General features: G+C 30.3%; 2 protein-coding genes across 3 annotated transcripts; both read left to right on the top strand.

Moving 5' to 3' along the window:
- Positions 1–6,512: 6,512 nt before the first annotated feature.
- Positions 6,513–12,046, top strand: LOC100782096 (NADP-dependent malic enzyme). Of its 2 annotated transcripts, none has more exons than XM_003525237.5 (20): positions 6,513–6,671; positions 6,875–7,149; positions 7,546–7,666; positions 7,747–7,821; positions 8,215–8,366; positions 8,452–8,557; positions 8,665–8,730; positions 9,084–9,179; positions 9,295–9,366; positions 9,461–9,544; positions 9,624–9,722; positions 9,974–10,021; positions 10,125–10,178; positions 10,269–10,367; positions 10,449–10,538; positions 10,637–10,714; positions 10,837–10,911; positions 11,005–11,095; positions 11,439–11,567; positions 11,670–12,046. In XM_003525237.5, exons 1-20 carry the CDS (start codon positions 6,669–6,671, stop codon positions 11,756–11,758), a joined length of 1,902 nt encoding a protein of 633 aa, XP_003525285.1. In that variant the 5' UTR covers positions 6,513–6,668; the 3' UTR covers positions 11,759–12,046. The 2 variants fall into 2 exon arrangements, with proteins under 2 accessions (XP_003525285.1, XP_014631347.1); XM_014775861.3 differs by having other exon boundaries at positions 6,533–6,671; positions 6,872–7,149.
- Positions 12,047–13,317: 1,271 nt separating this feature from the next.
- On the top strand, positions 13,318–14,098 carry LOC100790601 (agamous-like MADS-box protein AGL29). The gene has a single exon (XM_003524355.5). It carries the CDS (start codon positions 13,428–13,430, stop codon positions 13,959–13,961), a length of 534 nt encoding a protein of 177 aa, XP_003524403.1. The 5' UTR covers positions 13,318–13,427; the 3' UTR covers positions 13,962–14,098.
- The last annotated feature ends 1,689 nt before the right edge of the window (positions 14,099–15,787 follow it).

Below are 15,787 nucleotides of genomic sequence, written 5' to 3'. Positions count from 1 at the left end.
AGATCCTCAACAACCAACTTTGTGGTCGCATCAGACTTAATATCTCACATGAACCGAACCTTCTGCATATTTTTGGCTGCTACATCATCAAAGTTGCATGGTGACATGGATCACTACTCACGTGACCGACTTTGTTGCTTTCGTTTTATCGATGTAGCAGCTTCTTTGTTTTTTTTTTTTTGGATCGGTTCTTGAGAGATGATTGTCTTGATGTTTATTTTGTGTTTTGGCTTATACGTACTGTCTTGTTAATTTCGGTTCACTGCACCGTATGTTACTGTTTGGAACTGTTTTTTCCCCCTGTATTCTTGGGTTTAATTTGAATGTTGGTGATTAATGAATAGAAAAAGAAATGAAAGGAAAACAAAAAGAAAAAGAAAAGGAGATGTGATGTGTTTGTTAGATAAATTGTTTGTGCTTGCCTTCCTCTAGTGGTTTGGAATTTCTCCGCTCCCAATAAAGCAAGCATTGCACCTACTGCGACTTTGCACAATAAATTAAAGTGGGAGACTAAAGCAAGAGCTTTACGTTTCGTGCCTATTGGTTATGTGCAGAAATTTAATTTACAGCTTTTCATGGTTGGTGAGTTGGAAATTGGCTTTATTAGACCCTTTATGTCTTTCTTGTCCGTCAATTTCTCTTTCTCTACTATGGTGGTTCCCGTGTGGTTCTCGCTCATTTATGGACTAACTCTAAATGTCTCCTTTTTTATAAGGAACTGTACAGTACTATTTCAATTTCAAAACTGCTAAATAAGTTTCTTAGACAATAAAAAATAAAGTGCTCTTTTTTAACAAGTTATCTTAAATTCTTATGAACTAGGAGTATTTTTTTCCCATCTATCCTTAACAAACGGAGTTGGGTGCAAACTTAAATTAAAATCAGTAAGGAAAGGATCACATTTCTCAAAATCAAAATTGTTGGTAATCAAATTAAATCCCATGATGTTAAATAAGGGTAAAATTAGTACAGTATGTTGTAGTATTTTTATTTTAAAAAAACAAATAACTCTAGCTATTTTAATTTATTGGTTTTGTGAAATTCGGTTAAAGATATCATATAAAGCCTGTCACAGAACCCTAACAGACTCAGTACACTCCCTTCTGCTGACCATAGGGTTCCTCCAGAGCCACAACAACCTGTGACACCTTCCACACACTTTATTCTAGATAAAGTTCAGGGAAGATTGACAAGTTGGAAGAGTAAACTCTTGAATAGGACTGATTGTACTACGTCATTCCAACTTATGTTCACTGCTAAAAAACAACTTTTTCACATCGATTTCAAAAGGCTTTTAACGTTGAATTTAGACCGATGTTAAAATATGATAGTCGTTGAACGTTAAACATCAATTATGCAAAATTGTTAGATTCTTAAAGGAATTTGTGATGAGATGGATAAAATTACCCGTGGCTTTATTTGGGGTAATTAAGTCTACATCTCATTGGGTATGGAATGTCATAATTACCAAGCATAGCTAGGAGAGATCGAAGGAGGTTTGGGTAAACATACTGCCGGAGAGTAAGGTCTCTTTGTTAGGCAAACACATATGGAGTCTCATGCATAATAATGATAGATTGTTGGTGCAGATATTGAAGGATAAATATTTGAAGTCTAATCATATCCTTCGAGCACATACTCCTAGCAATTGCTCCTTTACTTGATCATCAATTATGAATGCAATGGAGTTTTTGAAGGATGGGTTTCTCAGAAGAATTGGATCTGGTGATGTTTCTTTATGGTATGATAAGTGGCTATAGACAAGGGGTATTTGGGCAATCAAGTTGACTATGTAAATATTCAGGATTCAGGGATACCCATTTACTGGTCAAATATGTTTTTGTGAATGGCCAATGGAATTTTAATTTGCTGGCTACAAATATTCCACATGATGTTAAGCAACAAATGATATCTGTTGTTACTAATAATGAGCTTGAAGATTGTGTTATTTGGCACCCTTCTCCAAATGGAGTTTATTCTGCCCGATCAGCGCACGGATGACTCTCTTCCAAATGGAGCTACGAACAATACATCCATCTCAACTCCCAAAATCCATAGTTTTTTTTTCTTCTTTGGCCAAATTCTTTTTGTGTCCATAGACACCTTTCTACTAACGTGTTTTGTTGCAGATGCCGCTTATTCTCTGAAGACATTCTCCACGTGTTACGTGATTGTCATAGAGCAAAGCAAATTTGGAATGCTATTAACTAGAGAGTTCAAGTAAATTATATTCATTATATTGACTTGAGTTCCAATTTTGTAAATACAATTGTATTAAATATTTAGAAAATTTTATGATTGAGTAATTAACTACAGAAAATACTTGTAATTTAAAGAAAAAAAATGATTATTTTGACGTTGTTTTTAGTTATTTTAATGTACTTTGGAGCCAACTTTCGACTTATCATGTATGATCAAAATAATCAGTTATTTAATTGAAAAGCGTGTTAAGTATCACCCTTCTAGACTTGTATAATTCATTTTTTCTGTTTTGGCACTTGTTGCAGTGTGCCATCATTATTGAATCTGAAAAGGTTCTTAAGCCTCTTTTATTAAAAAAGAAAAACATTGAATCTGAAAATCTGGTATCCATATCTTCGTTTTTGTTTTTTTTTTAATTTTATTTTATCTTTACCAAAATGAATATATAATGTTTTTAAACAAAAATAAGTGTAAAGTAATTATTCTGTAAGCCTTACTTATACATCTTGTATAAATACTGGGTCTTAATATTAAGAAATTATTAATAAACATTGAAACCCATATACTGCGCCAACTGATTAGGAAAAACAAATATAAATGAATTTATCATATATAGGTATTAAAAAGAATATGCCTTGAAAAAATATTAATTTAGAAAAATGATCGGACATGCATGCGATAAAAACAATTGGGATTCAAAAGTGTGAATCTCTAGTATTGGGCATACATTACATGTGGGACAGTCGTATTATTTGAGGACACTTTATTTGGTGTGTGGATTAGTTTGCCTATTTCTTCCCAAAGCAGTGGCGATGGTGAACAGTAGATCCATCCTATCAAAGACAAAATAAAGTTCATGCTGCTTTAGGGATCACTAAGGAGGCAAAAGACAATTGTTGCTTAGTTAGGTTATAATGGGATAAAAGCCACTTTGTCAAATTCACCAATGGTTTAAATTTGAAGAGGCTAAGGTTATCCCTTCCAATCCTAGAGTGAAAAGTGCAATAGATGGAGATAAGAAGGATTAAAAGAGTAGTCAAGGTTCTAATTAGGCAGAACATAATTAAGGTGATCCTTGTCAAATCCAAAGTTCAACCTATAGTTTTTGTCTCTTAATGGTTTTTCTTTTTTCGTTTCTTTTACAATAAAAGATTCTTATACCATCTTAGCAATCTCTTTTTTGGTAACAGTAACTATATTTACTCTTAAAGATCCGTATCTAATTTTTTTAACCGCTAAACATTCGTTTCTAAATGCACAGGTTTTAATTGGATCTCTTAGATATCATAATTATGCGATTTTACACTCTTATGTTATGTTAACTTATTTTCTACAAATATGTTTACTTAGTTTGTTTTGTTTCATATTTTTGCCTCTATTATTTATCAAGTTATTCAACTATTAAAGTTATTTAAAACAACTAAAAACAAACACCAAAGTTAACTAAATTTATTATATTTTTACAAGTAGTTTACTAACTCATTAAAAAGTTATTAAATTATTTAATAAAATAAAATCAATACACATGAATAAAAAAATTAAATACACAACAAAAACGTGTTTCTATCTTATATTTTGACTGAAATACATAATAGAAACTATTTTTTATTATGTAATTAATTGACACATATAGGTACCAATCCATAATACACAATAGAGACTGGTTTGTTATTTATTTGGTCCCCATACAATACAAAAATTTATTTATGTTGAGTATTTCGTCCACGCATACAATGAAAACAAGTTTATGTTATATGGTCGTACATAATAAAAACAAGTATTCTTGTTGAAAAAAACAAAAACAAAAAAACTTGAGGGTGAAAAGATCAAAGAGAGGGTGCGAAATCATGGGTTGCAAACAATTGGATGCTTTTGGGCTTTACAGGCTTGGATCCATAAAGAAGGGCAAAGTGGACAAGTAAGAGCTATCAATGTAGCTTCATTGGGCCCAAAAACAAGAAATAGGATTGTTGTACAAGAATTTTAGACAAAAAAAAAAAAAAAAGGAATCATGATATGAGGGGAAAAAAGGCTTTGTATAGGGTCAAGACAAGCTACCTTACGTATAGGGTCAAGATGCTTAGTTCAAGGGCTACAATATTTGCCAGTTTACATCAAATAAAAGAAGAAGAAAAATGAAAAAAAAAAAACTAAACTAAAGAAACAATATAAGATAACACTACTAAATAACAAATGAAAATAAATACTCTTTTTAGTATAAACGGGTTTACAAAATGTCTCAATAAAGGAGAACAAGGGTAAGAAAGAAGAAAAGAAACACAAGACTAGATTAATTAATTAATTGATTAAAATTTAGTAGAATTTACTTAATTATTCAAAATTCCTTCAATTAATATTTTAATTCTAACCGAGTTATTTATTTAGTAATAATATTACAATAAATTCATATTGTGTCACTTTTTTTTATCTAACTTTACGAAATTTCTCTCCTAAATTAGATTAATCAAAACTTCTTTTTGAATCTTTCTCTTTTTTTTTCTTTACATCTTTCTCTTTTTTATTATTATAAATATAAGTTCCTTATCAATAATTGCAAACACAATTAATTAAAGCAATAACAAAAAAACCAATAATTATTAAAATAATTATTTAATATTTTTTTACATAGAAAAACTAGAAAAAAAGAGGTTGTCAAGATTTTATAAATAAAAGTTCGTGCCAATTTTTGTCTTATAAAGGTCGGTGTCAGTTTTTTTTTAAAGAGTGCTGATAGAATTCCTCTTAAATTCAATCAATTACATAAAGTGTGATGATGGATATGATCATTAAAAAAGACTTATTATTCAGACTCATAATTCAAATCCCTCCACATATATAACTTTTTTATACAAAGTAGAGACAAGAATATTCCAACTTTGCGTGTGATGATCATTATCCTAATTCCTAACGTAGTTCAAACAGCGGTTGATTCCTTCTAGTAATTTGCTCACCTTTCCTCACACACGTTAAAAGGAATATCAATAATAATTCTCTCATGAAAGAAATATGTCAATCTCCACAATTATTAAGGGGTTTGTTGATGATTTTGGATCCATTTTAATCAAATTTAAAACTTAACTCAATCAAATTTAATTGGTTTGGTTTAATTTGATTTTTATAATTATTTTTTTTAACCCAACTGAATACAACTCATTCATGAATAATTTGGTTTAGTTTGGACTAACGGTTATTTATTTAAATTTGATTTTTTTTCTTAGAACTACTATTTTATATCATGATTCATCCAAATATCCAATACAGTTAATACAATATTATCAAATATTTGATGATAATAAAATTGATTCATTTAATACCATCAACATAATATTCTAAAATAAATTAATATAAATTAAAAAAAAAATTTCAAGGAGATTAATATAATAGTCTAAATCACAATTATTTTTTACAAACTAATTTCTTGCAATAAATTTTGCTGTATAATTCATTGATATTATATACATAACAGAAAAAATAAATATGAAAAAAGGTAAAATAAACAACAATGTAACTGAAAGTAATATTTTAAGAAGTCCAACACTTACGATAGAGTTAACTGTATTCTAAACTAAACCAAACAACTCTACAAACTTTAATTGATTTTAATTGGTTTATTCGATTCATCATATTTATAAATCTAAACTCTTGACATAATCCATACATAAATATTTTTTATTGATGCGGTTTGATTTTGACTCAGATACATAAATGACCAATATTAAACTATTCAAATCATTTTGGATCAAATAACTTATGCCTATCAACACTATATCTGTGAACACCCGTAACAATTGTCATGGAAGACATGCCTGAATTCTCACGTATAAATAATTAAGTATATATAATTAAGCTGATAACTTAAGTATACCTTTAAATGGTAATTAAAAAATATTAAAAAAATACTAGATGAGTTTGTTTAAACTTATTTCTTAAAAAATATTTATTTTAATAAAAAATAATTTTTATTTTTTAATGTGTTTTTCTGAATTACTTTGGTGTAAAAAAAATTATTTTTTGTTTATTTTGATAAAAAAATATTTATTAAAAACCACATTCTTTTAAAACACTTATTTAAAATTGTTTTTCTAAACCCATTACTTGGTAAGTTTATTAAACTTTAAAAAAACAATTTTAAAATAAACACTTTTATATAAGTACTTTAAAAAAAACAGATATAATTTGTTTCTTAAAATAAATAAAAAAATTATTTTTTAACAAATAAATTTAAAGAGTCCTCAATAATAAAATAAATTTAAACAATGTAAGTTTATCTAATATTCCCCCAGCATCGAACAAGAATACGTGACAGGAGACAAGAAGTCTTCCCCAAGTAATCGAGACCATAGTGCAACCTATTTCACATTGTCGTCTACTATCGCCGTACAGAGACAATTTTTGTGATAATGAATAACACAGTTCAGCACAATTCGACCATATTTGGTTTCTTGAATGTATAGCCAGTTTAATTAATGGTAATGAACTCTCACCCAGATGAATAGTTTTATTGTTGAAAATTCTCAACTCCATCGGTTGTCGTTATTTGACAATCTAGGAACATTAAATAATGTGGAAACACAGAAAACGAGCACTTGGCATGGTTTTTCAAATAGAAAATGACACACACACACTACTTGCGCAGTATTGCCTTGACTGACATGTTACTTTGGTGAAGTAGGGACACTGGTGCTTATCAAACTTGGGATTTTCTGGCTGCTGTGGCACTAATTCTTCAAAGAGAAAAATCTCAAAGGATCAGCATTATAACACTGGTGAAGATAAGAAAGTAATTGGCAGAGAAATGGAGAGCACACTGAAGGCCTTGAGAGATGGAGAGTCGGTGTTGGACCTCAGCCCAAGATCCACCGTCAGTGGCGGCGTTGAGGACATCTACGGCGAGGATCGCGCCACCGAGGATCAACTTGTTACCCCATGGATTTTCTCGGTTGCCAGGTCCTACTCACGTCGATCACATGCACTTCATTTCTCACTTTTTATACCCTTCATGGACTCACTGCATGCTCATGCTTATATTAATTAGATTTGATCAATAGCATTTGATCAGATGACTTGAGTGTAGTTTATTTTTTATTTTTTCATGGAATGAAATTATGCGTGTTACTTAGCTGATAGCTCTGTACTACTAGGTTGATTTTAGTATGAGTTTAATTTCCATGCATTTTTATTCAACAAGAACTCTTCGTGGGCTGTGATTTTAAGGTAATTATCCTCAAAGTCAACAAACTTACTATAAATACTGATTTCTTGTTAGATGGTGTAAAAATCCTTTACTTTGTTAGTAGATAGAATGAAAATACCTCTCTGACTATGAATTTGTTGTGCATGCAGTGGGTACTCTTTGCTACGAGATCCACAGTACAACAAAGGGCTATCTTTCACTGAGAAAGAGAGGGATGCACACTATTTGCGTGGGCTCCTGCCTCCCACAGTCAGCACTCAGCAACTTCAGGTTTATCTATTATCTATGAGGATAGTGTTATGCCCCACCTTCCCTTATCTGTTCTTATTATTTCTTTCTACTGTCTTTAGGAGAAGAAACTGATGAACAGCATCAGGCAATATCAGGTTCCCTTGCAAAAGTACGTGGCCATGATGGACCTTCAGGTAGGAATTTCAACTCATCTTAGTTACATTGCAAATGCCAGCATGAGATTTGTTCTTGTTTGTTTTCTCTTGTTCTCAATGTTTTTATTCATGTTAAGTGTCTGCAAAGCATAGTAGTGTATCATTGCAAATACAAGATAGTAGTTTCTTTCTTTCTTTCATGATCATTTGCAAATACAAGGTAGTAGTCTCTTTTCTTCTCTTGGTAGTGCTTTGAACTATTTCCTTATTGAACTATATCATTGCAAGTAAATGATGCCCTTGAATTTTGTAAGAAAATAAAAAATATATGAATCTACTTTGTAAGAATTGACATATGCCTCTTATATGAAATGAGGATATGAAAGTTGAAAAGTAGCTAACACAGCATGTTGTTCTGGTTCTGGTATACAGGAGAGGAATGAAAGGCTATTTTACAAACTTCTCATTGATAATGTTGAGGAATTGCTCCCTGTTGTATATACTCCTACCGTTGGTGAGGCTTGCCAGAAATATGGGAGCATATTCAGGCGTCCTCAGGGTCTTTACATTAGTTTGAAAGAGAAGTATAATTCTTTATTTTCCTGTATATCAGTATGCAACTTTCAGCCACATCTGGTACAGAGTTATAAAGATGTTGGCCATTTGCAGGGGTAAAATCCTTGAGGTTTTAAAAAATTGGCCTGAGAGGAGTATTCAAGTTATTGTTGTAACCGACGGTGAGCGGATTTTGGGACTTGGGGATCTTGGATGTCAGGTATTTCTCCAAGGGAATTGAATTCGTTAATTTTCAATGAAAATACAGACATGGTGAAAGTAGATGAACTAGCTTTCACATAATTAATTATGTTGGTTGCACTTCAGGGGATGGGAATTCCTGTTGGTAAATTGGCTTTGTACACAGCACTAGGAGGAGTTCGTCCTTCAGCAGTAAGCATTTTCCATCTATTGTTTCTCCCCATTTTATTGTTGCCTATGATGCATAGATATGACGCATAACTATTGTTTACAAATAGGAATAATATCAATCTCATTTCTTTCTTAAAATACACAAGAAAATTTTTCCTTTTTGGTTCTTCAAGGAACAATGCTTCTATGTTTCTATATTATACATGCTTCTATATCTCACATGTAGATGTATTAGATTTCATAACTTTTTTAAAGGCTTAGATACTTCATAGATACGTATCAATAAAGTATCAGTGCTTCGTATGCATGTCTTATGATGTTTTAAATTTCATTGATTTGTTTTTCTTACATCATTTTTCATTTTTTGTGGTTAGTGTTTGCCTATTACTATCGATGTGGGGACAAACAATGAGAAATTATTGAATGATGAATTCTACATTGGGCTTAGACAAAGGAGGGCAACTGGGCAGGTTTGTAATTGCATAACATATAGGTCTTGCTCAAAATTATTTTATTATCTTATCATATTATTGTACCATTAATAACTTGTATTGATCTGTGGCAACTTGAATGTTTTCTTCTTAGGAATATTATGACCTTATGCATGAGTTTATGACTGCTGTGAAGCAAAACTACGGGGAAAAAGTCCTTGTACAGGTTGTTACACATTCCATGCATGGTTGATGTGGCTTCTGAACCTATGTTCTTCAATTATTATGTCTGATTTTTCAATTTCAAATGATTTTTGCAGTTTGAAGACTTTGCAAATCACAATGCTTTTGAGTTACTTGCTAAATATGGGACAACTCATCTCGTTTTCAATGACGATATACAGGTACTTTGTCTTACAAAAGCTCTCCTCTATTTCTTGAATATTGTTAGTATGTGTTCTAATTGTTAATGTGTTATTTTAGGGGACTGCATCTGTTGTTCTAGCTGGAGTTGTAGCAGCCCTAAAACTCATTGGTGGTACATTGCCTGAGCACACATTCCTCTTCCTTGGTGCTGGAGAAGTAAGACCATTATTTATTTTGCCCCTTTTTTCTGACTTGTTATCTATGCTGCTTTCCATGCTGCTGAAGGGAAGGGAAGCAACCAAAAGTAATAAATGAGTATATTGCATTTGATATTTTATACTTGAGTATATTGCATTGGATTTTTTATACCTGATTATATTGCATTGGATTTTTTATGTATGCCAACACACTGCCTATTGTTCTGTTAACGAATTAGTTAGTCTAACTCATTTTTGTCATGCTTACAGGCAGGAACTGGTATAGCCGAGCTAATAGCTCTTGAGATGTCAAAGCAGGTGAATCAGCTATTGTTTATATATCGGTAACATTGGTTTCTTGAGTTCATTTCAAATTACAGTTGGTGAAATTCTATTTGTATTTCTATTGTTTCTGAGGCAGACTAAGGCACCCATAGAAGAGAGTCGCAAGAAGATATGGCTTGTAGACTCAAAGGTAGTAGAAACATGATATGTTCCAAAGGGAATCTCTTCTCTTCACATTCATTATTTGTTTGCATCAAATTGATTCAGTTTTATAATGCAGGGTTTAATTGTTAGTTCACGAAAGAATTCACTTCAACACTTCAAGAAGCCTTGGGCTCATGAACATGAGCCTGTTAACAGTCTCCTAGAGGCAGTCAAGGTGTTTAATATGTCTGTTTAGGGCCTGCAATAGGTTGCCTTAGATATGGCCTTATTATCCTTAATTACTGCACACTTTCAGGTGATCAAGCCAACAGTTTTGATTGGATCATCAGGAGTGGGAAGAACATTTACAAAGGAAGTAGTTGAGGCTATGACTTCAAACAATGATGTAAAACCTTGTGTCACTCTTCTTGTGGATGAGTATTTGTGTGAGTATTTAGATGTATGATTTTAAATATGAACTACACTGTCATGCCTGACTTGCAGAAACCTCTCATTCTGGCTCTCTCCAATCCTACCTCACAGTCTGAGTGTACAGCTGAAGAGGCTTACCAGTGGAGTGAGGTAAAAAAACTGATGATCTCATCTTTCTCTAGACCTGGTTAAGCATTCTCTGATGCAATTATTCTTAACACTCCTACATTTTTGCAATAATATTAATTTGTTTGCTTGTTTCCCGAGAAAAGGGTCGTGCAATTTTTGCTAGTGGGAGTCCATTTGATCCTGTTGAATACAAGGGCAAAGTTTATGCTTCTGGCCAGGTTTTAAAATTTTCTTCAAATTCATTATTGTTTCTCTCTTTTCATTTGTTAAACAGCATAACATCATATCCGATTCTTTCCTTGTTAATTCAGGCCAACAATGCTTACATTTTCCCTGGCTTTGGTTTGGGTTTAGTAATCTCAGGAGCAATTCGAGTACATGACGATATGCTTCTAGCAGCTTGTAAGTGAATATGACAAATTTAGCATGATACATCCAATGAACATGATGCTGAGTACTTGATTTCTTTTGAATGGTACAGAAGGGAATACTTAAACAGAAACTCACTTTATTTCAATATTCTTGATTCCTTTGAATTCTCTTGGCTTACATTTGCCTCTTTGTAGATGATAAGACTATTTATAAATACACATAGCCCCAAAATATTAAATATACTCTTTGACTAAATACTTTGAACCTATTAATATGTGATAGGCAATGCTTAATCACAAACAATGCTTTTAGATAATGTAAAATTGAGAAAGAAATGATAGACTCATTGACTTTCTTCTTGTGAATTGTACAGCGGAATCCTTGGCTAAACAAGTGAGTGAGGAGAACTACAAAAATGGCTTGATTTACCCACCATTCTCTAATATCAGAAGAATTTCGGCTAATATAGCTGCAAATGTTGCTGCCAAGGCATACGAACTGGGTGTGTGCTCATTCTCTTTAACTCTTTATAGTTCAAAATCACAATCTCAGGCATTCGTTTACATTTAAAACTAACCAAATGTTTCAAATAATGTCTTTGTAGGCTTGGCTACCCGTCTTCCTCGTCCTCAGAATCTTGTGAAGTGTGCTGAGAGTTGCATGTATACTCCCGTATACCGCAACTATAGGTGAATGAGGCGGCTTCTGGCTCTAACAAGGATGTGTTTCGTGTATGGTGTCTTATTGTGCTTTTATGCACATTCACGAATAAACAATTTTATGCTTCAACCAGTGTTTTTCTATTATGAAATCCTTATTTCATCTAATGTTACTTATGTCGATGACAATGGTTATTAAAATCCATAATGACTCAAGTCGTTTCATTTGCCCTGGCTGACTTTGGTTTGTTTTAACCAATTGCACCATGTACTTGTAATAAGTTAGTAATATCTCAAATCTATCTATCCGAATAGTTCATAATTGTTATTGTATAATTAAATTTGATAACTGTATCTGTTTGGAGATGTGTTGTCCGTGAGGATGGTTTGCATAATTGGAGAGTTAAAAAAATTTGATTTGTATAGAAAGTGTTGCTGTAGGTTGGAAAGAGTTGTTATATAACTAGTTTTCCATTCATGTTATGCACCCTATAATTTTAATTCTATCGCTAATTATAAAAAGATTATTATTTTAAACGAGACAGAAAATGTATAAATTATATTATATTATATTCTCATGGATCATTTCCAGAGCCGCTAAACCCACATCTAGAAATTATATTTTTGTTTTTCAGCAAATCATAGATGCCTACTCATTTAGGGTCGTCCGTTTCACGAGTAATTTTTTAGTCCCAAGAATATAAGAAGAAAATAATTTATCCTATATTTGTTTCAAAGTAATCAAATAATTAATTTTGCAGATATTTTGTACTTAAGTAAGCAATAATTTTACTTTCCACCAATATTTAATCATGACGAAGTGTATGAAATATTTATTCTCATGGAATATAAATTTTCTTGCTGAATAAAAATACATATATATCCTTGTTACTAGTTACTATCTCCCTACCTTCTTAATGCTCCCTTCTTGTATGTGTGTTAATTTTTTTCATTCCCACACATTTTGTTCATCAATTTCATTTACCGTCAATTTCATGTATATTATTTACAATAATTTTTTACTTTCCCTCGGATGCTTCTTTCTAATAGACAATTTTCGCTCTTCTCTTAACAGGAATTTCTCTTTTATTCACAATAATTTTTTAACACTATTTTTTGGGATTTTCCATTGAGTTGTTATAGTTGTAGCTATTTTGAACATATCTATATATTTTTTAACAAACTTTAATTATAAGGATATTTCATTAATTATAATATATATTTCTAGGAAAACAATATCAAACAAATACATGTTTTAATTATTTCTATGCATATAAAAAATATTTCCAACTATTTTTAGTAGTTAACCAAATACATTTTTTATAATATATTCAAAAATAATATTTTTATAGTTTATATCCAAGAATAATAACCCTGAGACTAAAAAAATTATCCATGAAACAAATTCTATCAGTATCATTAAATTAAAGATAGAAAGAAACAAAATTCTAACAAAAATTGTTCATAGCACCAATTTTATAAAATTGGAGATATATTAAAACACTTCCCATATACATAATAAAAAAGAATCAGAATTTGTAAAATTCTATATTAGAAACATTGAACCTTGGGAGAGAACGTGTGTATAAATAAAGAAGTGTGGGGGAAATCATATCATATACTCCCTACCTTTTCTAAGCTATTGTTATTTTGTATTATTTCTCTTAATTAGTAATCATTTGTGTGAAGCAGTTGCAGGAATTATGGGTCGTCGTAAGATTGAGATTACGGAGGTGAAGGACTCCAACACCAAGCAAGTTACATTTTCCAAGCGTCGGACAGGTTTGTTCAAAAAAGCGAATGAATTATCCATTTTGTGTGGAGCAGAAGTTGCTATTGTTGTGTTCTCTCCTGGGAACAACCCTTACTCTTTTGGGCACCCAAGTGTTGATGTCGTTGTAGACAAGTTCCTTAAACAAGAGCCGAAATCAAATGTTGTCCAAGGAACATCTAATGAAGCTGGTGACATTGATAGGCTGAATCAACAACTATCTAATGTTGAAGATCAAATACGCGAGGAACAAAAGAAGGCTGCAGAACTCAACGAGAGAATGAAACAAAAAGGAGTGACACAAACTTTTCAAAACAAAGAATTGCAAGGTTCATATTTAGAGATCCAAAAGATGAAGGACTATTTTGATGCAATCGAGGTGTCAGATTATATGTTGCTCCTTGCAAAAGAACCACTAGTTGGAATAACCAAACAAGTTGCTACTAAGAAAAGAAGAAGGAATTGATGCTCAGTAGCAACACATATGTGAAAGTTATATATCTTCAAATTTAAGTTTCCTGTTGCTTCCAACTCTCTTAGAGGTTGAGAAAATAAAATTTCTTCTTCTTGTTGTTTGAATTTCATATTTATTTAAATCCTATGAAAGATTCAGTATTTGGAGAATTCTATCCTTTTGAATAAATTCACATGATTTAGATTTATTGGGATCTATATGTTTTTTTTCCTAATAGATCTTATTATCAATTGGTAATATATATTGAATGAGTAATGAAAGAATTAGTATTGGTTTGGATCAGGAGAAATCTTAAGAATCTTAAAAAAATCATCAAAACTTGTTAAAGAATTATTGAGCAGTGTAACAACAATGTAAAAAAAAAAAGTATTTTTGCCTTAAAAAAAAAACAACGTCAAATTTTGGTGTAGTTTTTTTTTAAATTTTCTTTCTTCTCATAAGGGGACGCGACGATGAACTTTCTGCTTGAAGCCTAAATGTTCTCACTAGCCCCAGTTCTATAATTCATAATGTAAAAACACACACGCATGATTTTAATTAAATAGTAAAAAATGTCATAAAATTACTTTTTAAATTTAATTTAATATTTTTCAAAAGAAAAATAAAATTTTAATAACATTGCTATTGAATTTTGTATTTATTATATTTTTGAATAATACATGCAAGATTTGCAAATTAAAATTATCAATTCCATTATTTTATTCATTCTATATTCTATATATAAAATAATGTGACTTAAAATATATCAAACTTATGCTTTATAACTAATTTTTCAAACAATAACTAAAACTGAATTATATATAAATAAATATTAATTTTTTAAAAAATTAATTTTTAGTTTATATATATATATATATATATATATATATATATATATATATAAAACTTATTAAATGTAATAAATATTATATTTAATAACATTATTAAAGCTAGTTATATATTAAATATTAAGGGAAAATATCTTTAACTAATTGCTTAATGTATATATAAGCATTAAATTTTGTAATAAATATTTTTATTTAATAATACGTATTTAATATATATATATATATATGCATATATCTATATGGATACCATATTAATTTTATAAAATTACTTAAGTTTGTGTTTAGTCCTTTAAAAATGAATTATTTTAGGTTAAATTACTTATTTGATCTCTATAGTTTCATGATTCTTATTTTTTTAGTCTTTATAGTTTGAAAGTGCTCTTTTTAGTCCCTATAATTTATATTTTAATTCTCTTTTAATCCCTGTAGCTTTGAAAGTTATGTTTTTAGTTCATATAGTTTCATGATTCTTAATTTTTTAGTCCTTATAGTTTTCAAAAATTACAATGATTAAAAGAGAATTAAAAAGTAAAATATAGAGACTAAAAATAACACTTTTAAACTACAATGACTAAAAGATAATTAAAATATAAATTATAGGAATTAAAAAGATCACTTTTAAATTATATGAAGTAAAAAGGTAAGAACCATGAAACTATAGGAACCAAAGGAATAATTTAACCTTTATTTTATTTCTTATGTCAAACTTTTTCTTTGTTTTTCATTTTTATAAAATTTAAAATTATTATTTTTGGACCAACAAGTTATTAATATATGTGGAACATGATTTCAATCTTATTCAACAAGATTTTGAATTTGAACCTTATAGATAAAAACAACATTATGGAGAAGAGAGATTTCATGAGTAAATACTCGCATTAATATTATATTGACAAAAAATTATTTTGGTTCTCAAAATATTTTTCTTTGATTTTTATCCCTTTAAAATTTGAAATTACTATTAATTTTTGGTTCCTAATATTGATTTTA

Source organism: Glycine max, chromosome 5 (genome assembly GCF_000004515.6).
Source record: "Glycine max cultivar Williams 82 chromosome 5, Glycine_max_v4.0, whole genome shotgun sequence".
NCBI classification, from domain to species: domain Eukaryota; kingdom Viridiplantae; phylum Streptophyta; class Magnoliopsida; order Fabales; family Fabaceae; genus Glycine; species Glycine max.
This window is presented reverse-complemented; position numbering and strand designations above follow the sequence as displayed.

Coding starts and splice junctions, on each gene's coding strand:
- LOC100782096 (XM_003525237.5), top strand. Junction 8,558..8,664: donor TTGGGGATCTTGGATGTCAG/GTATTTCTCCAA, acceptor GTTGCACTTCAG/GGGATGGGAATTCCTGTTGG. Junction 9,723..9,973: donor TCTTCCTTGGTGCTGGAGAA/GTAAGACCATTA, acceptor TCATGCTTACAG/GCAGGAACTGGTATAGCCGA.
- LOC100790601 (XM_003524355.5), top strand. CDS start 13,428: ATGGGTCGTCGTAAGATTGAGATTACGGAGGTGAAGGACTCCAACACC.